Raw genomic sequence first — 26,979 nt, 5'->3', positions numbered from 1 at the left:
ATTAGCTATGTAACCACATTATGCTCCGTGGGTACTGATCAGTACATTGGCATACATCCAGTTTATTGATTACAGATTTTTTAAAAACAAACTGCTAAAGATGGTAATTTACATCATAATTAATTACTGTTTTGAATCTGACAAAATTTTATCCCTGTAATATTTATAGTTTACTATAAAATATGATATAACAAACGTTTTAGTCATCTTATTAGCATTTTACAGCTTATAGTTGTCATGGATATGTAAATGTAATGTAGATCTATTTTTACAAAGTTCTCTGTTTACCATTTCAAACATGGCCTGGCTACCCATGTGCTGTCACCTTGTAATCGAGGTTTTCGATGAAAGTCCATTGCACAGAGGTATGAATTCCACTTGGAACTGTAGGACCAATCCTGATTAATCTTCCTGGACTTGAAACAGTTTGGCATCCACCTTCATATTTTCACTTGCAAGTCAAGGCAGTATATTTAATGGTATGCAGAAAATATATGTTGAACTTGTGTTGTCCAAAATGTTACTTAAGAATGTAAGTCTTATTTTGGAGGAAAGGCAGCCCTCAACTTTGAGAGAAGCACAACAATTGCTGATTCAAAAGAAAATTACAATGATGTGATTATGATAAAATTAGTATAGTTGCACCACAACTTCACATTCAATTTTGATGGTCCCAATACAGCATGTTTAAGTTTTCTTGTATTGCTCCCCTGAAAAACATTAAAACGAAGTCCCACTGTAATCACTTCTTTCACTCATAAAGGGAATGCAATTTCCAAGTTTCAGTAGATTGCAATGCGGAGTTTCACATGTGTGGCATGAATCTAATTATCAGCAAAAGAACAAATAATTTATGTTATTCCAGTGTAATGTTATCACCAGCTTGCATCATGTTGTTATTCTAATGACTGTAACATGAAAATTCATGAACAGTTTTTGAATAAATTTCCATTTTTCCTAAAAAAAAAAAAAGTTTTTCCCTGAGATATAATCTGCCCATCATGAGCACATGGTCCCACATATTGGAATATTGTAAACAAATTAATTTAAAAAATACATTAACTTACTGTTTCATCATTCCAAATAGCTTGCAACTGAGTTCCCAGCATGACCGCTGTGAAGATTGCAAAGAGAAGAGCCTCAAATATGAGGAACAGTAGAAGCACGACAGTCGCAGGAGGCGAGAAGTAGGAGCAGTCCTTCCACTCATGCCGGATGCAGATTATAAAGTGATTAACAGCTAGGAACAAGGCATGCACCGATATCACAGCAATATAAAACTGCAAAAGACAGACATTCCAGCAATTAGTCGCTGATATTTTATGTAAGCAACATTCACAAAAGAAACAGTTTGTTAGAGGAACTTAGAGATACTAAAGAATGCACACAGTACATGTAATTAATATGAGGAAGAGTAAAATGAAAAAAAATCAAAATGTTTGATCTGGAAATGTAGTGAATGCACAATATATACACTTACATCATTTTTTTGACCTAGTCGTGGGCCTCCCGACTTGTAATCAAGGAGTCTCGGGTTCGATACCTGGTGGAGGCACATAGTGGTTCGGATCCTACTTTAAACTGTAGGACCAGTCTCGATTAGCCTTTCTGTGCATAAAGTGGACTTAAAACATAAACTTGATCTAGTCTTCATGGTATGCAATACAGGTGTTCCAGTGCTTTGGAAATGCATGGATACCTCCAGAAAAAAATATTTTAGCTGTGACTGTAGTCCCTTCTGTACCATTGGTTTCATCGAATTTGAAAGACTTGCTTCCCAGGGCCTCTTTGAACAGTCCAAAGACGTGACAGTCACAGGGGGCAAGGTCAGCTGAATATGGTGCATGGTTGCAACAGTTAAAACCAGCAGTATAGGGTCGAGTATTATCACTTTGTAACAAAATACCTGTACCCAGGAGCCCACATCGTTTGGACCTGATTGCAGAATGAAAGTGTTTTTTGAGTCACGTTGCACTGGTGACTGTTTCTCCTCTGGGTATGTAGTGTTCAAAAATTACCCTCCAGGGATCCAGGGTTCAAATCTTGGGTGTTCTTTGTGAGTGTGCCTTCATCAATTTCATCATAGGAGGCATTGCAGATATTAGGAGTGAACTTGCAAAATACAAGTTGCGGGAATCAGCAGTTTTCCAAGTGTCTGTCCTATTCTAAAGCAAATTTCAGAGTTTTAGAGGCGAGGCAGACTCCTGTCAGACGTTGCATGAACTCCTACAGTTTTCAATGTATATGATACAACAATAATAATAAAAATGAATTTTCTCGAGTTTGCCCTTAATATCGGCAATGCATCAAATCATCACTCACCCTCATCTTCGCGATTAGCCCAAAATGGTACAAAAGCAAAGTAAAATAAACAAAATCAATCAATCAATCAATCCAAAATGACCCCTTGATCATCAGAAAAGAGTATGATCATGGTGAGATATAACACATGTGTCACATTTGTTTATTTTTTTTTTACCTTTGACTCATGTTTTGAGTGCTACATGAGCCTTGAAACATCCCATTAGTAGTAATTAGTAAAGTTTAATTTGATTCTGGCTATATTTTAGGGGGGGATTTCAATCAAAAAATGCAAGACTTTTACATTATAAAAATTAGGGATACTGATAAAGTACCGATATACAATTCCAAATGACCCTTGAAGAACCTAAATGGTTAATTGACCTTAATAAATATGTGTTTCCAGGTGACTGCAATGCAAGAAGTTGCATATTTAGACATTTACTTCTTCAAAAAGTACGGCATTGAGATTATCCATAAAAAATATAACAAAATTGCAAAATATTGCACTAATTATAAGATATTTATAGATATATTGGATTGGTAAAATAATTGGTAATTCTACCACTGTCGCGAGAGATGAGAGAAGAGGTGCTCTCCTGAAATGCAGTAGTGTAGTTAAAAGTATTAGATGATGGATAATGTCCAATTAACATTGCATGTTAAGAAATGTACTGATGTTTCTAAAGTGGTGAGTTACTCATTACTTCTAGATTTTTTTAAAAAAAATTCCAGTACTAAAAAATTCAAATAGAGATGTTTTGAAAGTTAAGACACCCACAAATAATCTGCCTAACAAGTAGAAAGCATTAATTATTGACAATTATATCAATGACAAACCATCTAGCACAGTTGCATGTACTTCCATATTGATTTTGAAGATGACCGTCATAATGTGAAAATGTATGGGATTGTCTGATAGTTAAAGCAAGCAGTCGATTCAGAAGTCCTTGAAATTAAGTTATAAATAAATTTGAAAGCATTCAATCAATATAAACTGAATAAATCTCATAATCATCCAAATTATGCATTATATTGAAAGTTTCCTCCATCTAGTATTCCATTATGAATTAGGAGTACATCACAATCAATAATGCAATATAGACAATGCTTTGCATGCTCATTTATAATTCACACAGAAGTATACACGAACTCTCAAAATAAAAAGGCATTATTTACATATATTGTACTTACTGTAAATAAAACAAAATACTTTTGATTGTTCTCTCCAACGCAATTATTTACCCAAGGGCAATGGTGATCCATTTTACGTATGCACCTGCAAATAAAGATTAAGTTTGTTACAAATAGAACTTTCATATTACATTACTCATACAAATGGTGTTAAGAACTTAATATCTAATATTTTATTGGAGGATTACTTACAACTGAAGAGATTTTCTTGGGATATCAGATTTGTTCCATTAGCTCCCGAAAGCTCCAAGTATATTTGGAACTGGCCTGGCTGGTATGTCAAGAGAGAATCTCTCCATTATTCACCACCAGGATGTCTTCACTTGTAACTAAAGACTTGGATGGACCTTCGGCAATACTAGTGAAGCTGTTTTTGGTTTTTGAAACTCTCCTTATGAAAACAGCTTTTGCACTTTTTTCACAAATAGGTTATCAGGACATGGCCTAAAGATTAAAAGCAAGATTCACAATGCAAATCAAACTTGAACTCCATTATCAGTACCATTATGCTATTGGTGTAAATCCTGTCCTAACATCATCCTGCTGTTAAAAGTACAGAAATCTGTATTTTGCACTGCAGACAACACTATATAACTAGTATCCAGATTGCACGTGATTGTGAAGCGTTAAAGTGTTAACAAGTGTTTTAAATTGTTTTATTTTAGTTTAAGTATTACTGGTGCTTTTCTGCAGTCTAATAATGTCACGCTAAACATACAATTCAAATAAAAAAGGACGACTCTTACGTCATTATGAATTCTTGTAGGAAAGTTAGAATGCATTTTGCAGCAGAAGTATTCCCAGATGATCCTGTTTCAGACCGAGACAGTTTTCGAAAACTTGTGAACAAATTTAGAGAAACAGGGTCTGTTATTGATAAGAAGCCAAGGGTGAAATGGTAGGTGCTTACTGAGGAGAAACTAGACGAAGTTCAAGCATGATTGGAACATAATCCTCAAACATCCCCCTGGGATCATGTACAAGAAACAGACATTTCCGTGACGTTTGCATGGCAAGCTACCAAGCTTTTAAACCTGAAGCCATGCATTAGAAGAATTAAAAGAAAACATCAGGAGAGAAATTGAAGCAATTTCGGAAGATGAACTGATACGTATTAGTGAAAATTTCCTATAAAGATGCTGTAAATGTATGGATGCAGGAGGACATCATTTTCAACAACTCTTGTAACAAGGTACGTGCTCATTTTAATTGTAACTGTTAATGTAACTGTACGAGATTATTTCCTTACATAGCTAGCAATTCCAGTTTGCCGGCAGATGCACTCTTACTTCCCGGTGCACTTGCTGCCGTGCCACAGCCAACTTCACCATGAAAAGCACTGCATATAAATTAAATTCAGCTTCAAAACATGAATGAGAAATATAAATTTTGTCCATGATGTGGAAAAGTTCAAGAAAATAGTTTCAAAATGGAGAAGAAACAGATTTTTCTAAACAACTGAAGGGATTATATGGTTATCTTTTAATATTGTTTAATTAAAAGACATTTAAATTTCGTCCACTTCTTTCAAAATCCTGAAAACTGCTCAGTCTTCTACTGACAATGATTCCTATGCAACCATAGGCAAATGTGGAAGGTTTTTCAGCAGCTGAACAAGCATTCTGAATAGCATCATGAATAGGAAAATTGAACAAAATAGCTGTACTGATCTATTGTCAGCAAGAAAACAAAGTCCAGCATAGGCCTGATCACCCCCCCCCCAACCAATTCTGTGCATCTATGTACCAGTTATTTAATTTTTTGTTACAAGTTTTTAATTAAAACATAGTTCAAGCCATGTGCCAACATATTCATAAAGAAAAAGGCAAATCATGTCAATAGATAAATGTCCAATATTCTGCCAGTCAGTCTGGTATTCTTTGAGAGTTTATGAAAAGAAAAAGCACACTCCATGCTCAAAGTTGGTGGGAACGCAGGACATGCTATTCCTCCAGTTAAGAAAATTTTCATAAAGCCTCCTCCCAGCTAACAATTTGCACAAAGAGCCTCCTCACCTGCTGCACTGTCTCCATGTTGATCCATACAACACATCCTCCCACTTATCCTTAAATATGACCACCCATGGCTCCAGCTAATAATTTCAACTTCAAGAACTTAGTATACTTAGTACTTGGTAATGATACAAAAACAGTAGAGAAGACAACTAAGGTTATCACAAGGATAGTAAAAACAATGCTAAATTAGGATAGCCCTATTTTATCAGCTAATTTTATCACTACAGTGTAATGGCCTCCCCAATGGCATAGTAGAAATGTTGCCACCTTGTAATGAAGGGGGCCCAGGATCGACACCCGCTGGAGGTTCATTACAAAGTGAGTCGGATCCTCCTTTCAACTGCAATTCCAGTTCCATTTAACCTATCTGTGCATAAAGTGGACTTAAAACAACAATTCAATTCATTACCACGTAAGTATACTTTTGTTTTTCATATCTTCCTGAAGAAGTCAGGTTGACCTTAGTGAAATATTAGACACCTATCTACTAACATAGCATGGTGAGTGATGTACCTTTAGCATTATAAGTCTAGATAAACTGTGACAATGAAGATGAATGATGAATTAGTGATACAGATGAGAGGGCCTTACCCAGGATTCAAATCTAAAAACGTTGCCACAGGGACGAGTTCTTCCCTCCTAACAAATTAGCTACAACCAATGCAATGTGTATATACTACTATAGCTAAATAGAAACCTACACAGGGGAAGAAAAACTATTAAAATTTTAAAATTGACGATAAATATTCTATTGATGCACGAGACTATGCTCATCCAATTTCTGCTCATAAGTGAAGCAATAATTAGGCATTCTTGCACTAAACTACAAATTCAAATATATTAACTACTTGCATCAACTGAATATTTGTAAAGTAAAATATTTGTACTTAACAGTTTTAATATGCAGTTTCAAAGTACCCTGAAAAAAAGGAAGAAAAAAGAAGGATTAAACTAAGGAATTGATGGACTACAGCTATTTAGCATGTGCAATGTGATTCCACTGTTCTTGCTTTATCATTTGAAACTTAGCAAATGGTCGGGTTGAATGAATAGTAGTACTTCAATTTTTTTTTGTTACATGCTTATTTTGGTAGGCTAGTAAACATGAAGTATGGAGAATATTATTAGTCTCTATATAATTATTCATATAATGACAGCCTACTGAAGTACAGTCAGTTTACCTAGATTTTTTTGTCGACAAGTTCACTTTACCACAGATAGGCTAAATACAAGAGGACCTGCAGTTAGTTCAAAGTTGGATCTGAACCACTGTGCAACATGCCTCTCAACAGGGATTGATCCTGGGACCTCTTGATTACAAGGTGAGAGGCTTGCCATAATTTATGCTCAAAGAGGCTATCAAGACTGGACCTACAGTTTTAAGTGGAGTATGAACCACTGTGCAATTTTCCTCCACTGAGGATCAAACCTGGAAGCTGTTGACTATAACCACTGTGGGATCAGGGAGGCCCTTGGATTTTCTGATATCTGGCTTCTTTAATATTATAACATACTGTAACATGGCTTATCTTGATACAGGTTCTTCTTTTACATGAGGATAAAGATCTGAATAATATTTTTACCTGGGTTCAAGCCTCTCTTAATGTGATTGCATCATGTTAAAAGATGTAGACAATTCATTACTAATACGTTTATCAGCATAAATACACCACTAGTAGCATAATTCATTTCGTAAGGGAAAGAAGTTAGAATTATGTGGATAGATCAACCTTCTATAATAAAAGCATACAAGAAAGCATTTTTAACATCCTAATCATCACGCTGACAAAAGTCTACGTGCTGGTCGTGCACATCCATCTGTCCATGTCAACTACTGTTATCTCAGAAACCAGTGCAGAGAGACACATGACTGGGTAATCTGATAAATATACCATATAGTCATTAGCTTAATCAAACCATCCATCATGCTGTGAAAGAGAGGAATTGCTCTCACGTGACATGTTGATATCTCACAGACAATTAGTGGTAAACTATAGTGAATTTTATCTATACACTAGCTGATTACCCGGTGTTGCCTGGGTATTTATTTATCCCAATCTTGTATTAGACAGGAAAATAATGAATTCTAACTATAGTGTAAAATGTAACTAATTTTATATGTGATCGTGAATGTCATCAATTAGCTTAGCGACTCTGAAAACTATGGATTCGACACTAATCTAGGTCATTTGTGGCATTTTATTTTTCACCACCTCTCACTCCCCATGCCAGTAGGTGATGAACTTGGAGTTGAACCGCATTGGGAGTGTCACGAAAACTATGGATTCCATTCTCAACACAGCCTGAATGTTAGACAACCCGAGAAACAGTATAGTTGTGTGGATTGCATAGAGTCACGGATGTCTGTTTGTGCAGAATTCAATATTGGTGGTTCTCAATTATTTTTACATGTCACCTCTTCCCACCCCTAGGGGTGCCAGGGGTGTCTTACCCCCACAGTATTTATTTCCAGATTGCAAGTGATACGTGTACCAAGTTTGGTTGAAATTGCTCCAGGCGTTCGAGAGTTATGCCAGAACAAACAAATATACACACCCACACACACTCATTCATCCATTTTTATATATATATAGATGAGAAATGATGTTGTTTCTAAGTTCACTTTATGCACAGATAGGCTAATCAGGTCTTGACCTACAGTTCAAAGTGGGATCTGAACCACTGTGCAATGTGCCTCCACCAAGTATCGAACCCGGGACCCCTTGATTACAAGGCGACGACATTACCACTTCAGATATGGGAGTCTAGCATTAAGTATGCATAAGTGACTACGATAAATCTTTATATTCCCTGGATCAATTAATGAATTGGGGAGGTATTTTCATGTGTACATCGCAAAGGGATAATTGTTGAAGCCCTATATCAATGAATGTAACAATTGACACTTTCCCCCTTATACTTGTTCAGCAACATTTTCAAATGCTTCTAAACAAAACTACGTTGTGCAACAATACTTTAATGCTGAATGCTTTACAAATGGCCTTTCACTACGTAACTCATAGTCAGATTGAGCTTGCTCTTTCTTTTCAAGCAGCTTCCTGATTTCTCTCATAAAGCCGGGTCAACTCTAAGACCCCACTGAACTGGACTGTTTGTATTGAAGAAGAGATCACCAACCATTTAGATAAGGAAAACCTCAAAAGACATTTAACCTTCAGAAACTTCCACATTCCAATAAACTGCTTATGTGAATATGAACAGTAAAGGTATTAACATGCAATCAGTATTGGAAAAAAAAAAGCTTCAATCAAGTGTTCCATAATTACCAGTTAAACCAGACAAAAAAATAGAGAAAAAAAAAACTGTCTCCAAATTAAAGTTCCTTACCTCTGGCATACAGAGCAATGGTGAGCTCTTTCAGGCTTTATACTGCAGCACTTTGGACACTTAAAAATTACTTGGCCCTCCCTGAATCCCATTCGCTGAATCATTTCCTTAGTTGCGTTACCTTTTGGCACAGCACCCTGAAAGGCAACAAAGAAAACAGATGCAAAAATTAGTTTGCAAGTATGAAGGTACTAATTATATCTAACACACATGATACTGAACAAAAGTTACAACTAACAAACCTGCTTCAAAACGCTGCTACAAATAATTAGCATTTAGTACATGAACTTTATTAAGAAATCTCAAGTAATTTTTACCATTTTATTCAGATCAGTGCAATATTGGATATACGCATAAACAGGGCCGGATTAAGGTGGGTGCTATTGATGCTGCAGCATTAGGCCCAGATGAAAACAGAAGAGAATTTTCCGAAAGCTGAACAGTTTTCTTTTGCTATATTAACCTGACAATAAATCTTAGAATGAAATTTGGAGCCCCAATTTCGGATGCCTAGACACAGGTAATAAAATTTTCACCTTGAAGGTTAGTTGTATACAAAAAAATCGATGGTGTGCACCATCAGGCCCAATTTCGTCTTAATCCGACCCTGGAGGCATTTAAGCTATCAACTACAAAACCATGAAATATCAGAAAGTCAAATTCAATGCCTTAAAAAATTAACCGAATGTGAATTTAGACTGCAGAAAAACATAACTATTGATGAGCAACATGGAATTTCACAGGAAAAGCTGCATTAGCGTGAGACCTTGAAACGAATACTAGGCCTATATGTCATTAAGTATTTGGCAGAGCATGATCTTGCATTACGGGGCCAGGGGCATAAAATATTTGTGGGATGTACTATATATATATTTCAATTTTTCTTCCTTAGTATGAAGTACAGGTGTCCTACAAAATCATAATGTAAACACTATTACATTTTCATTTAGTTTTCATTCTGATGTACGTCGTTACCAGGTAGAGGCACATGGCACAGTCGTTCGGATCCCACTTTAAACTGTAGGTTCAGTACCGATTAGCCTCTCTTGGCATAAAGTATTTTTGATGCAAATATTTGTAACACTATCTTTATGTCATGGCCACTTTGTGTATGATTTCAGTAAGTTTGGATATATTTAAGTATGTCAAAATAATACACGCATGCAGGCTATATCAGATTAGTTACTTAATTGAAAGTCCTATAAACTCCTTAAAAAAACGCACACAAGTTGCCACCCCTGTCATGATCCCCTTTCCATATTTAGCGCATTTTCTGGCAGAAAAAAAACCATATCAACAACAAGCGTAAATTTACAGTACATGCATGCGACCAAAAAGAATAAGGAAAAAAATACTGGGGCTTCTATCGCTAAAATTAGGTCTCAATCAGCAAAAGTCGTTAAGAAAAGCTGGTTGCCAAATTTTAAATTTTATTGGTGCTAAACGGCAATACTGCGAATGTGCGCTCATGCTTAACAATAGGTAATAATTGCACAATTCTAATAACCAGGTTAGCGTTAGAGAATAATTTTACAAGAAACTGCTGTTATCCATATTTTAACATTACATAATACAAGGGCCTCCCGGATATAGTTTCAACAGGACCTCGCGTCCCCTAACGGCAGCCTGGGTGGAAGAGCATTCAGGAAGCTCTGGATGAGCTTTCGGCAGATAAGGAGCAGAAGACAGATACGAAAAACCAGAGCGCGGGATTTTCACGCAGGATGAACGAACTTGAGACAGCAGTTATGGCGACTGTCTGGAACGATATCCTTGGCTGTCTCAAAAGTACGAGCATTAGCCTCCAAGATCCTAGTCAGAATGAATACGGCAATTGACTTGATGGCATCACTGGTCGACACGGTTCAGTTTGCATTGGATAGATTTAACGTGTATGAGCAGATGGCGACCGAAAAGGTTCAACACGGCTAATGCAAAGATTAACAGCGTCGAGGCCGAAAGCGAATGCCTGATGAAGGAGCTGCAAATGAAGCACATCTCAGCCAAAGGGAAACGTTCAAAACTCAGACGTATCTGGCCATGATCGACAGTCTGTTAGCTGAACTGGAAAAGCGGATGATGGCATATGACGATATTTTTAAAACATTCAGATTTCTCTCGGAGCTAACGTCATTGAGCATTGAGCAGATCGAGGAAAAAGCAAAGAAACTCGTTTTCTCGTATCCAGATGACTTGGAAGACACATTGGTGGCTGAGCTGGTACAGTTTGTTACATTTATGCGCACTCGGAAACCGGTGACTGAATGAATCAGCAGAGCTTACCATGTGCAGGCTTCTGTCATTGTTGAATCTTTCTCCGACATTTCCAAATATCTAGATTGCATTGCCATCTATCTGTGCATGATGGTGTCCAATGCTTCCAGCGAACGGAGCTTCTCAAAGTTGGGAATAGTCAAAGGTGAGCTGCGGTTTTCAATGGTGCAGGAAAGGTTAAGCATGCTGGTGCTTATGAGCAATTGAGCATGAGCTGCTGCGCAGCCTTGACTTCACTGACACGATCGAAGAATTTGCGCTTGCTAAGGCTCGAAAAATAGCAATATAAGTAAGCAGCACAAGCACACCTCTCATAATCATTTCATGGTACATTATCATAATCACAATAATAATAATAATAACAAAAACATAAAAAACAAGAAAAACATTAAAATAATATATATAATCACAGTATGTAAGTGCATCAGGCCCAATTTCGTCTTAATCCAGCCCTGGGCATGAATAAAGTTCATGTACTGCAATCATAAGTGGTGCCAGGGTGGTGCGAGGTGGTGATTGTGTACCCCCTTGTATTCATATCAGCACATCTAATTATTTATTCAGTAGTAATAATAACTAAAAAATTAAAACATGTTTACTGTAGCACACATTGCTCTCAGTGATGACAGACACGTGTAAAGTACAATTCAATTTCAATTTGCTTGTGTAAAATTAGCAATTGTTTTCAAATAGCAGATATAAAGCAGTGGCAGACAACTTATCACTGAAAATTCTACGTAACTTATCCTTTGGTTTATATAGTTAATTACTTACACAAATTAGGTTTTCTCTTACTCTATTACTGACTTTTCACAACCTATACCTTGCTTAATCATTATTAGCTTGTAATACAAGGTTGTCCAAAAAAGGTAGCAAAATGCTATTTTAAACTTTGTTACCTTTTAGGGACCATCAATCATGCAACCATTACTGTAAGCTTAACGGAACCACAAAATAATAAGAAAAATAAAAATATGTCAATACAATAGTTTCTGCCATGCACATACATCCATGAATTTAATGGTAGTAACAATATGCTTTTGTAACTGTAGCAGATATTTTAGCATTGGTGGCACGTACACCAAAACTTTGTTTTTCTAAATGCCGTTCTACCACCATGATGGAAGTTGTCTTCATTATCTCTAATGAACAATTCTCTCGACCACTCAACCATTCTGACACACTAGTGAATAAAATTTTATCACTTTCCTGAACTTTGTGCCTTACAAGTTTATATAGGGTGACCCGTGGTAATTATTGGACACAGAGAATCGGGGTAAATATTGGACAAGGACCAAAAACCATGTTGTATCATAATTTGTTACATCTAACCAACCAACATTTGTTAATTGCATATCCAGCAATGAACTGATTAATAATTGGGATGAGATTAGTACATTTTCTCAAAAAATATATTAATAACCCAAAGCACTTGAAAAAAATGGTTTTAACAATGGTTAACAAAATTGTGTATATGTTTGTTTTCTTTTACTTGATCTTGAATTTTGTAATGCCCAGTCTTGGATGTGTGTATGAAGGTGGTTTGTGCTGAAAAACACCATTGTAGGATGAACAGTAACAGTATAACATGCATGTTTAGTTATGGGGTAATTATTGGATGCAGCGGGGTAATTGGTGGACATGTTATGGGGTAATTATTGGACAGCTTGATTATTGGACTGCAACAGGTACTGTTGGCCAACACAACCACAGATTGAAATTGTGAAAACATTGTATGTGTTTTATACAAACATAAAAACTATGCAAACCGTATCAGTTAATCCATTTCAAATAACTTGTAATGATGAAGTAAGGTCAATGTTTCAAAGTATCTCTAGTGCCTCCCCGATGGCACAGTGGTAGCGTCGTTTCCTTGTAATCAAGGGGTCCCAGGTTTGATACCCGGTGGAGGCACATAGTGGTTCGGATCCCACTTTAAACTGTAGGTCCAGTCCCGATTAGCCTTACTGTGCATAAAGTGAACTTAAAACACCAAACCAATCAAATCAAAATATCTCTAGACTCAGGAACGAAATACTCCCTACTCCGCAGTCTGATTGTGTAATTATTGAAGATGTGGAAAGTGACAGCCTAGAGCAAGCCTATAGCATCTCAATATGCTTTGTTGCAGTGTGTGATTAAAACACATTTGTGTAATGTTGGTAGGCCTACTTGAACAAAGAAGCTGTCTAAAAAGTTTAAAGTTTTGAAAAGTTATGTATTTAGTTTTTAGTTATAACTGTATATAGTTCTAATCAGTTCAGTTAGTTAGTTGTAGTTTGGTGACAGACAGCACCTCAATATGCTTAAATTTACTTGTTATAGTTTGTGTGATTAAAAAACACCATTTGTGCAATTTTTGTACCTGAACAAGCAGAAATTATTAAAAGGTTGCCCGAAAAACTTAAAGTTTTGCTAATTTTTAGAAGATTTCACTGTTATACATTTTTTACAGCAGTCATGTGGTGTTCAATAATTACCTCACACACAGCACCTATAGTACACACAATTGTCCAGCATTTACCGCATGTAGCTCATCTCTGTACTGTGCAGAACAGATTGAAAACTACTGTCCAATATTTACCCTGCTGTGTCCATCAATTACCCCAAGGGCGGGGTAATTTTTGGACACAGTTTTATTTTTTTTTCTACTCCTGAAAGGAATTAGTAAATTTTACAATGGTACCCGACAGATATATCAAATAGGCATTACCAAAAAAATTACTAGCTAGAGAAGCACATAAATGTGGGAGCTATGGTAAAAGTTTGATTTTTGTCCAATATTTAACCCGGGTCACCCCATCATATATGTAAAGTTGATTCATCGTTTTCAAATAACCCTGTGCAGCAATTGTAGTCAGATATCAAAGACAGGGAAATGTCACTCCCCTACCCCGCTAACATTTTCCATTTCAAGCACTAATTGTAGTAATGAATTATGCTAACAATGTTCTGCTTTCAAAATTTCCCAATTATTAATTGAACTTTTCATTTACCTCCTCCATCATTCTATGGCAAGATAACTCTTAAGTCTCACAGTACTATGTGGAAAACACCGTTGAAAATTACAATGAAAACAGTTGTACCCATTGCTTATTTCATTTAATTTTAACTAATTAATTTCAAAGAGGCCGCGGTGGCTCAGTCGTTAACGTGTCTGACTACCACGCTCAAGGTCCCGGGTTCGATCCCCGGCCGGTTCAAATCCGGGAACTTTTCTAACGGTGAAAGCGGCCCCGGCGCCCACCCAGCGTCGAATAACATGGGTACCTGGGGGAAACCCTGGGGGGTAAAGGCGGTCAGGGGCGTGATGCTGATCACATCACCCCCACTCACGACCGGATCAAGAAAGTGTGGGGCGTTACCCCTACACCCCCTATACGCCTTCATGGCGTGGTGCTATGCACAGGGGAACACTTTACCTTTTTTTTTTTTAATTTCAAAGGAACGATGCCTTCATTGTTCAATAAAAAAGGAATTTTGGGGTAAATTGTAATGATTCCATAACAATGGCAAATTCTTGTTAAAGTCCAAGAAAACCCAAGATATCACATTTCACTATCTTGATAAATACGAGAAACAGATTTCAAAATAAAATATCTAAACAATCAATACAGGAAAAAAAAACTTGCCAAAATGTTGACAAAATATACAAATATCTGCATTGATATTACCACATAAAAATACAAAGAATACTCACAGGATCCGTAAACATGGTCCTCAAATGTGACACGAAGGCTAGGAATGCAAACGTCTGAAAGAGGATGGTGTTCACAGAACTGTAGAAGGGATACACGCTGGGCAGAAGCATTACATACATAACCACAAACTCTGCATACAATATTAAAAACCATGTTAAAATAGCACAAATTATTCCACAAATATCCTGCAAAGAGAAGAAAACAATCTGAGTTATCAAAATGAACTCCTTTCATTGAAAAATATTTTTACAGGTAAATAAAGATTGCAAAACTTACACAACATATGAAGTTTAAACAATTCCAGATTCATTAACAGATTAATAAAATGACTGTTAGTATTTTCAGGTTAAAAATTGAAATGAAAAGGAAATTAAACAAAATACAATCTTGCTTTCAAAAAAAAGGCACCATGTGGTGTGTTTCTGTGGCACTGTAAAGAAAAATATATTATCACGATCCATGTAAGACAATTTTTGTTTAGAAATTTAACAAATTGTATAAAAAAGAGGGAAACCAAAATCAGGAACGCATCTGGGAAAAGGGTTCATAGACATGCTCCCCCCCCCCCCCCTAGGAAAAAGTATGTCAGAAAAGTAATTTTTTAACATCAGAAATTTTGAAATATCTCACAAAAAGCACTTTCTATATACTTAACGATTTTTTTCACCTACCTTAGAGACAATTGCAGTACACCACCATTGTCTTTCGGAGGTTCTCAAACGAGAATCTTCGTCTGTTGTCAGCCAGACTCAAGAATATTACCAAAATGAAAGAAGTGACAAAATATGACGAAACAATACACCGAATATTGAGAAAAATGACGGAAAAATGCCGAAAATCAGGGAAAGTGACCTAAAACCTGAAAAGTGGCAAAAAATGCCCTTTAGAATTAGCATTTTTGGGTTCTAAACGAAGTGTAATATTGTGTATATTTAATGGGCATCGTCTCCTGAGATGTCAGAAAAAAGATGACCATCAACTTCAGCTCCCTACTTATAACATAAAAAAGTAAAATCCACGAATTGTTCTTCCACAAATCTGGCCGTTTCTGACAGATTTTCTCACGCAAATGCTTCAAAATAGTCAAATAGTATTCTTTATTGACTGTCTGTCCTTCTGGAATGAATTCATGATGCACCAAACCACGAATATCGAAGAAAACAATGAGCATCACCATGACTTTTGAGCAACTTTGATGTGTTTTTTTTTGGTTTTGGCTCGTCTTTTTTCCTCCATTCTGATGGCTGTTGACTTGTTTGCATGTCAAACTCGTAGACCCATGTCTCGTCACCAGTTATGATGCATCCTATGAATGTGGGATCAGAATTGGCGCGATCCAGCATGTCTAAAGAGACCTGCTCACGGTACTGTTTTTGAAGAAAATTCAGCTCTTTTGGAACAAGCCGTGCGGCGACGCGTCCCATGCCCAAAATATCCACCAAAATCAAACGAACAGACTCGTGAGAGATGTTAAGGTCACTAGCTATCTCTCTTAAGCTGGAATGGTGATTATTGAGCACATTTCCTTCACTGTTTCGATGTTTTCATCGGTTGAAGAGGTCGAAGGTCGTCCAGAACGAGGCATGTCTTCAACGACGATCGCCTTGAACGCTTTGTACCACTCGTAAGCCCATGTTTTTGATAAAACTGATTCATTATAAGTCTTTTCTAACATTTTCACCAAGTCAGCACACGAAATTCCGTTTGCAACACAAAATTTAATGCAAACTCTTTGTTCAATAATTTCGTCCATTGTAAAAATCGTGATGCACTACTGAAGTGGACGGATTCAACCAGCTGCTGTAAACAAACTGGTTGACAGATCGCGCTCATGTTTGGCATAGTAATTAAGTACAGTGCTACCAACTTACAGAAAAAAAAAGATTTTTAAAAGATCATTAGCACGGGCCTTTCAAATTACAAATTCCCGGTACTTTTTTGACAGAAGGTATGTGTTATCCTTCTTACTACACCCACAATAATTTAATCCCACACCTGAGGATCTTTATCAAGACATGATTGACTGCAAAAATTGATAAAAGCAAGGATTACAAATTATTGGCTTGTCACTGTGTCACACTGTGCAAATGTCATTTGAACAGTATTCTTCATTCAAAGTCTGCATGTGGGACTTAGTTACTTAGGGGCATTTTATCCTTCACCTTTTACAATCGAGTATATTTGATTCAGTGATTTGGTTTATTTTACTTCACTTTTCTGCCACTTTTGGCTAATCGCAACAATGGGGATGAGTGATGATTTTTAATAATGAAAATGATGATTACTAACAAAAAAAACACCTATGGCCAGGCTGATATTAAAATGCAGGACTCCTGATATCATAGCATGCTATGCTAACTGTTCCACCATGGAGGTCGGCTGAATCAATTATATTTGACCAGCAATTCTACCTCTAAATGAAAATCGTCATACATAGAATCAAAAGATTGTGGATTACAGTAAGGAGAATAGATAAATATAACTATCTTGAATTTTGTACTATTTTTGTTGTGTGAAAAGTGTATCAGATTCACGCATATGTACAACATATTGTATCAAATTTACTGGCTAAAAAAATCCTTGTTACAAAGAAATTTATAAGTTTTTCACTTTCTTAATTTTCATTCTACAAGTCAGATTACAATTTAATAACATACACTCAGAAACGGTTGTGTTTTTATCGAGTCAAACTTGCACTCATTTCGTGAAGAGAATACTGAATACGTAAAAACAAACCCCAAAACATTGTTACAATCCAAACAGAAAATAAAACATGTCATCAGTTGTTGAAGGCAAGTATAGTCACAGAGCAACTTCAACTTGAGCATCAGCTTTGATGAACATGCGAGAGAGTATTTTGAAGTATCTTAAGTAGGACTGAATCGATACTGATACATGAACATTGTAACAATTAAAAGTTGTTCAAATGATACATTGAATATTGAAACATTAAACTGTAATTACATAAATCCAATAACTGTCGTTTATTCACAAAATCCACATTTTCACAAAATACTGGCTAGAAATAAATGAACACTTCAGGATAAATACACTGGCAAAAGTGTTGTGTAGCATTTTTGTGGACCCTGCAAAATACGTAAACACAGGAAATGTATGACCTGGCATTGGTGAATATTTTTTATAAGGTATTAGCATAGCCCTATTCTGAAGACATACTTCAGATAAATGTTTCAGTCATATCCTACCCCACCTAGTGGTTGCATGACCTTGCAGTTGGTGATGGGGCACACATGCTCTGAAAATAAGCTAGGCTATACCAGCCCTACCATTGTTACCGGTAGGGTCTCCCATGTCGGACAGATTAGCAAGGAGGAGCCAGACTAACAAGCAACCTATTGGTCAAAGACTCCAATGGCAAAAGAAGATGGATTGTCATCTCAACTGAGGCAGACGAACTTAGATGAGTAACATGGAGCTGGCACCAGCTGATAGTACAATGTAAGGGTTATGGTGAAGTGTTTAATGGCAGATGTAACGGAGAAGGAGTCCTTTTATTACAGCACAAATGACAGAAGAAGCAATCTTGGGAGTAATTAAGAGCGAACCACTACCATGTGGTTAAGAGGGATCTTCAAAGGCTAAGGGAGAAAACCCTTACAGAAAATCAGACTGCTTGGAGGCAAATGTAGCAGCCCTATCACCAAGATCGGGTGCTGTGGGTTAAAATTCCACACACCTTAAACTCTATTATTAAAGAAACATCCAAGAAGACTAGCCAGACTGACTCTGAGATGACTACCTTTTACATTAAAGGTAAAACAAAAATTGGGTGTTCGAATGTGAGAAACATCCTACAAAATTTACGTTTATTCCAAAAGACAAGAAACATAGTTACAATGCACCATCTACCCTCTCCCCCCCCACCCCACACACATAAGGAGACACAAACACTCCTTCACTTTCTCATTCAAGAACCTGCTCTTGTAGCCATGCAAAATTTAATAAAGCACAAATGTAGGAGAAACCAATAAATATAAAACATTTTTGTCAAACGTCCAAATTACTAGAATCCCATCTCACCATGAAACAAAAATAAAAAATATAAGGTAAAGCAGGGCTATACAGCTTTATTAGATACACTATGATTTAGAGGTCAGGATTAAGGATGGCCACTCATTTTCGAAAAAGAAAAAGCAGAAAAACTTGTTCAAAAACGAAAAATGGAAAACTAATTTTTAAAAAACTAACGATTTTTTTATACAAAAAATGATTACTTTTTTTGGAGAAACTAATTTATTCTTTCAAAGAAAAATGAGAATCGAAAAACTCAGTTTTAAAGTTTCCCTTTATAAGGTTGAGTTTACAAAACATGCCATCTTTGGGTAAATACTGCAGCACTCCTCAGTTGATGTTTCAGCCAGATATTATGTATGGTCTGTCAGAATTTCTCTCTTGATACCATATCTTTGTGCTCAATGGTAAACATGCCAAGTAAGCAGTTTGAAATGTGTGTAGTATGTGTGCTTCTTAATAATAATAATAAAAAAATCTTCACATCACAGCTTCATGAAAGTGAAACTAAGAAGCAGGGCTGTCTCAAGTAACCAGGACTTGCCACTCTTTTTCGAAAAATTCAAAATCAAAAAATATTTTTTTCTTTTTTCGAAAAAAAAAGAAAATTTTGAAAATAGTGAAAAACTACAAATTTCACTTTCAAAGCATTTTTTTTTAAAATGGTCATCCCTAGTCAGGATAAAACAACAGCTACATATGCACTAACTAGCAAAGCAGTCTTTCTTAAACCCTTTTTTAAACATCATTCGTACTTTTAGCAGAAATGGAAAAAGTTTGATCTTGTGCACCACAAAGACACAATGCCCCAAAAAGGCATGATACATGACAATTTCTAGGTCATGTGGGAATAAGTAGCAGAAGTTCCAGTAAAGAATCAGATCAGAATGTTGTCAATATCTTAAGTAGCACAGATGATTATAACTATGGCTCCAATTTAGACTTGTCAGCAAGATCAGGATCCAAAAGCTGATAAAATTGAAGTCAGTGTTACTTTCATTGGTGAAATTTCAATGTGGCCCAGGATGCTACAACATATAAACAAGTTTGTATTATGCAGAGCTCACTTGTTAATGCTGAAAGGAAAATGATATTCATGGTTTGAGAGTGCACTGGTGACCATTACAGACTATTTAAGCCAGGAGCTAATAAAATTAGTTTTATGTAATGGTTCCTAATGTTCAATGATGTTTTTAAAGTTTCATAGGGGAAAGTTACAAAAAAAAAAAAATCGCAGGATTGTGGAAATGATTGTTAAGAGTAAATTTCAACCTCGGTGAAAGTTCAGAAAAGTGTAATTTATCAGCAAAACAAAATCCAAAGTCCTCTGCCCGAATTCCATTTTCAATACGATTCTTCCTAATTGCATTAATCTTCCTCATTTATTATGTAGAAATTGTACTACTACTCCCAATAACAATTATTATTTTAAATTTCTAGATATTATATTGATTATATGTAACATTTTCATTTTTAGTAATCCTTTTATTAGGGCTATATTACGAATGAACCCAAGACTCACTAGAATGAGCTACATGGAGTAATAGTTAATAACAACATTTGAGTTGCATTAAAAAAGAACTGAATATTTCAATTTACTTCATTATAAATAAGAAGCAATAGCACAATCAGTTTTCACCTGAATAATTGGTGTTATATAATACCCTTATTTTATTACCTAAGACGTAAAAACTACCTTACGCAAGCAGTCACACTTCCCATCAACAAGGTACTTTTCATTCATAGAATAAAGAAAAAGTATCACAGAAGAATGGAAATGATTCTGAAAGTAAATTTGAAGCTTCATGAAAGTAATTAGCACTCTTTGTACTTCCAAAAAGTCCTATTTAATGGCGAAAAGAAGATGTAAAAGGTATCTTAAGGAAACATCCTGATTCCCATTGACAGGCATTCACAGACTGCTCCCAAATTTGCTCGCTGCTGACTCTCCACATGAGGCTTGAAGGGGTGTTGTGCTTCAAACGCTCCTCACCTAACTACGAATGCATTTAGCGATATTATTTTAATGCTAAAAGCCTTTAACAGATCTGCCTAACCTAACTACAAATGCATTTAAGGACATTTCTGGCAATTGGAAACTACACAATAGCTCACCAAACGGTAAACGCACCAATTCAGAAAACCCCTTTGCACCCAAAACATATGATTTAGATGGCAGTCCATAACTAAGATGACAGTAAACAAACGGCTGGTGGCAAGAAAAGTATTAAATATGAGCATACAGAAGCGAAAAACATTATGAAGAAAGCATGCAGTAAGTAATCACTAAAACTCCAAAGTATGAGGTAACACACGTGAATAGAAATTGAACCATATAAAAAATGCATGCGTAGTGTGATGAAATCGCAATTAAACAAAAGGAACTTGGACCTAGTTCTACACTCTATGATTATATAACTGCTATTCTTCCTATCCTAGATATTCCTCACAATCACAGAGCAAGACTTGCATATCATTTGAAGAAGCTGAAGAAATGTATTTGGAAATTCGCCATTCAATGTTATACAAAGCTTAGCTAGTTTAGTTTAGAAACATGCAGCCTTTCAAAATTTTCTTACTTTCATGTCTTAAAACTTAAAAGTTGCCCAATAATCATAATATGAACAATGATGAATCTACGTGCCATAGCCTGATGTAATCTTCATTCTCAGTTTTATGTTTAAGATTACCTCCCTATTACCATGTACTTAAAAAAAATAATTCTGAAATTTAAATTTTGTGTATAAAAATTGGAACTATGTCAATATATAGTTGTATATCTGGCTCATAATTCCCATCTCTCACATTATCATAATCCATATCAAAACCCTAGAAAAATATGTGCATCAAAATTCCCCACCAATTTCTCATAATTACAAATTGGGAGGGCAATTGTAATGCCAAATTATTTTTTTCTTTCTCAAATTCTGCAGCCAGTTTTGATAAAATATATATATATGCGCGTCATCACTATTGTGATAAAATCTCACTTGAAAATGTTTGCAAATGACAAAATTATGTTGAAAATTTGATTTTTGTATCATACTTGTACCTTACACTACCTGTTCCAATTAGTGTTCATAAGATTGAAGTGTTAGAATTTTCTTCTGATGAATTCTTCTTAAATGCATATATGGAACATATAGTACAGAAATATAATTTTCGCATAAAATACTTGAAATTACTTTGCTATATGCAGCACATTAAAAAAAAAAGGAAAGCATTTTTCAGGGTACTACTTTACTATACCGGAGACACCTATCAATGATATATTTTGCAATTTTTTACATTGCTAACGTACTATTCTGCATTGCGGAACATTTCTTCTTTTTAGCATATACGGACAACATCAGTTTTTCTCGATGACGTGCTGAAAGCAAATGGCGGCAGCAACAATAGCACGTCGGAAATGGATTTTCGTAGAAAACCACACACATTAGCATTAACCTTTTGCCGCCCAAGGCCTTTTTCACAAGTAAGCCTCTATTGCCCGAGCCGATTTTGAGTAAAATGCAGAGTTTCAATTAAATGAGTGTAGATCGGAGGCTAATTGCCCTAGAGAGATGAGTGATATACCGTTGTACGCGGAATGAACCAGAGATTCAGACTATATGAAATTTTTGAAAATTCGGCGTATATGTGGCGGGGGGAGGGGGCTAACTCTCAAAATTCCAAAATTTCGGAAAAAAAATTGGTTCCACTCCCCCCAAGAAAAAAGTACATGACAGTGTCGACATGCACATGGAAATGATCGCTGACATGTAAGGAACACAAAAATATTTGCATTATTATCATATGACCAATGTAACTTGAGTTGTACCCCCAAAAGGAATGTGCAAGCTGCAAGCTGCAAGCTGAAATGACTATAGCTCAGAAACTAAATGCCCTAGAGATATGAAAGATATACCGTTGTACGCAGAATGAATCACAGATTTAGACGATATATAATTTATGCACATTCGGCGTATATATGGAGGGGGAAATCCCCTGAAAATACTTTTTTTTTAAAAAAATTGGGGTTTCGCCCCCCCCCCCGCCCTCCAAAAAAAAGGAAATGAAAAGTTCAAAATGCACATAGGAATTATCGCTGGCATGTAAGAAACATAAAAATATTTGCATCATTGTCGTATGACCAATGTAACTTGAGTTGTACCCCCGAAAGGAATGGCCACTGATTCAAGCTTCAAAATGCAGCGGTACCTTGAAATGACTATAGCTCAGAAACTAAATGCCCTAGAGATATGAAAGATATACCGTTGTACGCAGAATGAATCACAGATTCAGACGATATATAATTTATGCACATTCGGCGTATATATGGAGGGGGAAAGGGGGGAAATGCCCTCAAAAATACTTTTCTTAAAAAAATGGTGTTTCCCCCCACCCCGAAAAAAAATGTCAAAATGCACAAAATGCAAAAGTTATGCAAATTTGGTGTATATATGGAGGGGGAAGGGAGAAAATCGCCAAAAATTATTTTAAAAAATTGTCACTTCACCCAAAAAATGTTCTCGCACTTGGCTTCCTTTGTCGGCAAAAAATTGACCTTGAAAAGAGAAGCAAAAGAGAAGTCCCTTTTCCCGCCTTTCCCCCCTCCATTTTCATGAAGACAAAAAAAAATGCAAAAAACCATTTCTGTTAAATACATGTGTTAGGAACATTATAAAAACAATATAAAAAAATAAAATCGAAATTCTAGCCAAAAATAGAAAAGTTATAACGTAAAAACTACGACCTTGACACAGCATCTCGATCGAGATGCTTGGTGGCCTGAGGGTTACTTTTGGGTATCTCGTTCGAGACGCTTGGGCAGCAAAAGTTTAAAATGTTTCAAAACTACATTCCCGAACATCAACAACGTTACAGAAAATGATTTGCGTAAGTACTTTCTCCTGTAAATTTGAAGAAATCCGTCTCCGGTAAAGTAAAGTGTTACCTTTTTCAGGCCAAATAGTGCACTTTTATGTTACATAAATAAAACTTCCCTTCAAAGATCAAGGACTGCCAAGCAGCTGTTCGTCAAGTGATATATGGCCAATACATTGAAAGCCATCATTGTTATCTGGCTTTCTACACAATACTATGGCACTTCTTTACAAGTATCTCCCCATTTAACCTTATGGTGTTGGATCAACACCAAAATTTTGTGTGTATCCCAATATGGTTCAAATAAAGGATTGCTTGCACCAAAGGCAAAAGCACTACCATTCAGTTATGTGGGAGCTCATTTGAAATTATATACTAATAAACATTCTCATCTTAACAGAGAGGTAAGTGAAGAAACATGGGTACCCTTCACCCTCTAAATAAAGTGAAATATCTTGCATGGTTTATGAAGATTTTGTTGTTTATGAATGTTCTCAGTTGATTTTAGCTCTCGGAAATGTGTTTGTGAAGTAAAGTACGTCCGTTACCTTAGCATGTTACTTTACTATGAAGCAGAACAGCCCGAAGGCTTCGCGCAAGTGAATATAGTACCCAAAATGGCCTTTCCACAACAGTAGTTATAATTTTACATAGATAGGTAACGATCGTTAGGTTTGTTACTGATAGTTATTTTCGGCGTATTCTTTGGTCAATTTAGTGCACATACAAACAGTTTTGGTAACAGTATGGTATAGGGAAAACACATTTCTTCAAATTTACAGGAGAAACTACTTACGGAACTGAGTTTCTGTAGACTTTTGAAAGCTCGTGCAAGTGTTTTCTCCCTTCGTTCAACTTCTTTGGCCGGTAAATCATGTATTTTTCTACATTAATGTCTCTCCGATGCACAAAAGCTCTTGCCTCCATTACATTCGACTACGTGAACCAAATGTTCTGTGCGTTCAATGACGTAACACCCGGCCAGTGTTTCCAAACTCGCCACTGTTTTGCCAGAACATGACAATTTAAACTATGTTTGCCTAACTTCACAGAACCTAACCTAACGTAACCTTGTGTGCATGGTTCGTGGAGCTATTTATGAATGGTTTGTGGGGCTATTTATGAATGGTTTGTGTATTTATGATTGGTTTGTGGGGTTATCCATGCATGGTTCGTGGGGCTATTCGTGAATGGTGTGTAAGTTCAATTTGTGACATGAGGAGTAATTATTGTTGTTCCTTATTTTGCTTCCGTAAGACACAATATGGCGAGACAGCTTGACTAGTGTGGTACATCATCATTGGGTATGCAGTGTTTCCAACCTTGTCAACCAAAAAATCCCCATGGACCATGCACGCTTAGCCCCACAAACCATTCACGGATAGCCCCACGAACCATGCACGGCAAGGTTAGGTTAGGTTCGGTTACGTTAGGCAAACATAGTTAAAATTGTCATCTTCTTGCAAAAAACTGCATGGTTGGAAACACTGACAGGGAGTTATGTCATCAAATATTTGCAACATTTGACTCATGTAGTCAAGGAAATGAAAGTAACGAAAATTCTGCATCGGAGAGATATTTCTGTTCAAAAATACATGATTTCCTGGTGAAATAGATTCCACAATGAGTGAATGGTTAGTGACAGAAAGTGTAAAAAGAAAAACTTACTTACCCTACGGATGCCGGAGCGCCGGCTAGCATGGTTTTGTAAACGGGCAAGAAGGAGTGCGCAAGAAGAACGTAAATGGGCAAGAAGGACGTAAACTAGACTCTAGCCAAGATAATACCTCCACAAACTTCTAAATGCTACAGAAACTCATTTCCGTAAGTAGTTTCTTGTGTAAAAATAAAGAAATCAGTTGGTACCGTATCGAAGTTTTGCCGAAAATTCGACATAATTCTTGAGGAGGTACAGGGGGGTAAACGGTTCTGAAACATGATCCATTAATGCATAAATATACTCATGCAATTTAGAGGTTAGATCCAGGCTAAACAGTAAATCAAGTTTCTCACCTGTTTTCCACAAATATTCTTGCATTTAATACAACAAAAATCGTTGACAGTGGGAAATACTTACTCTAATGCACCACATAAATCCATTACAGCAACGATTATGCAAATCAGTCTCTCGTCTATAGTCATTGTAATCAAAATCCATGTTTATGTACATTTATGCATATATTATGATTCGTATGTTTCAAGTTCATGAAAGAAATGGGTTTACTTTACCATTTCCTTCTCAATCCGCAAATCTGAAAAAAAAATTAGATTTGGTCAGAATAAGGTGATAATATTCAACCTATTTTTCCTTATAAGTGCCTCCCATTAAATTAAAATTATAATTTTCCAATACACTCTTCCAATTTCGAAAATATTATTTCATAGTGAAGGTTGTACGTGAAGAACAGTCATATGCACAGTTATAAGACAAGGAATATCATATTAACGTGTCATAAACATTCATTCAAAGGAAATCTAATACTTTTGCACTACTACTTTACGTATGAGTGAACAAGTACAAGATAATTAATGCACTTATTTACATTTCGGTGGAATACAATGAGAGAGCTTCTCCGATATAACAACACTAATGATGTTAACAAAAGTTTCCATATTATTTAGTACAGAAATGATAAACATATTTACCTTTCAACATTTTGAAAGATATGGTGCGTTTTTCTCGCATACAATCTATTTTAAAAGGATTGAAGGTGTTTCCAGTAGCACATACCACTTAAGTACGTAAACGCAACTAAGCATTCACGGCATTCACTGTTGGACTGCACAGATTAGATATTGGACTGGTTATCCCGTATGATCCGTGCCAGCCAGATACACATGCGCAATAACGTCTATGATAATACCACAGTTGATTGTTCCAATTTACTAGCATCGATTTACCCATATCATTTTATTTGCGATTTTTTACTAAGATAAATAACGTCGATTTATAATTAGAAACTGTCTAGGAACAATCAAGATATATGTACTGTTCCTTATTCTTAATGCAATATTATGTGTTTCTGTCCGTGATAAATTCATGTACGGTCAGAGACTTTCATCTTGAAGGATAATGCTAATTTTTTATACATCATGTTTCTTCTTCACGAAGATCTAAATATCTATACGAAATGTGAAATTAAATGGATGAATTCTATGACATTATGCCCTTATGAACCATAAGTTTCTTACGGTCACAGCTGTCGACTGTCCAGCTATTTCGCCAAAACACAACCTGCAACCACCGG

General features: G+C 36.1%; 1 protein-coding gene across 4 annotated transcripts in view; it reads right to left on the bottom strand.

Moving 5' to 3' along the window:
- Nucleotides 1-26,979, bottom strand: part of LOC145987750 (palmitoyltransferase ZDHHC3) — a 150,134-nt gene that overhangs the window by 3,581 nt on the left and 119,574 nt on the right. For 2 of the 4 annotated variants that reach the window (XM_083122417.1, XM_083122416.1), the window contains exons 2-6: nt 25,809-25,983; nt 14,833-15,018; nt 8,859-8,995; nt 3,496-3,580; nt 1,068-1,280 (exon numbers count right to left, since the gene is read on the bottom strand). In XM_083122417.1, the coding sequence (XP_082978543.1) occupies nt 1,068-1,280; nt 3,496-3,580; nt 8,859-8,995; nt 14,833-15,018; nt 25,809-25,901 (714 nt within the window). In that variant the 5' untranslated portion in view covers nt 25,902-25,983. Of the gene's footprint in view, nt 1-1,067; nt 1,281-3,495; nt 3,581-8,858; nt 8,996-14,832; nt 15,019-25,808; nt 25,984-26,377; nt 26,530-26,979 lie in introns of those variants that run through there. The other 2 variants (XM_083122415.1, XM_083122418.1) reach the window with 2 other exon arrangements.

Source organism: Lepisma saccharinum, chromosome 5, assembly GCF_977018435.1.
Source record: "Lepisma saccharinum chromosome 5, izLepSacc3.1, whole genome shotgun sequence".
NCBI lineage: Eukaryota > Metazoa > Arthropoda > Insecta > Zygentoma > Lepismatidae > Lepisma > Lepisma saccharinum.
Note: the sequence above shows the minus strand (reverse complement) of the source record. Positions and strands in the feature narration are given on the sequence as shown.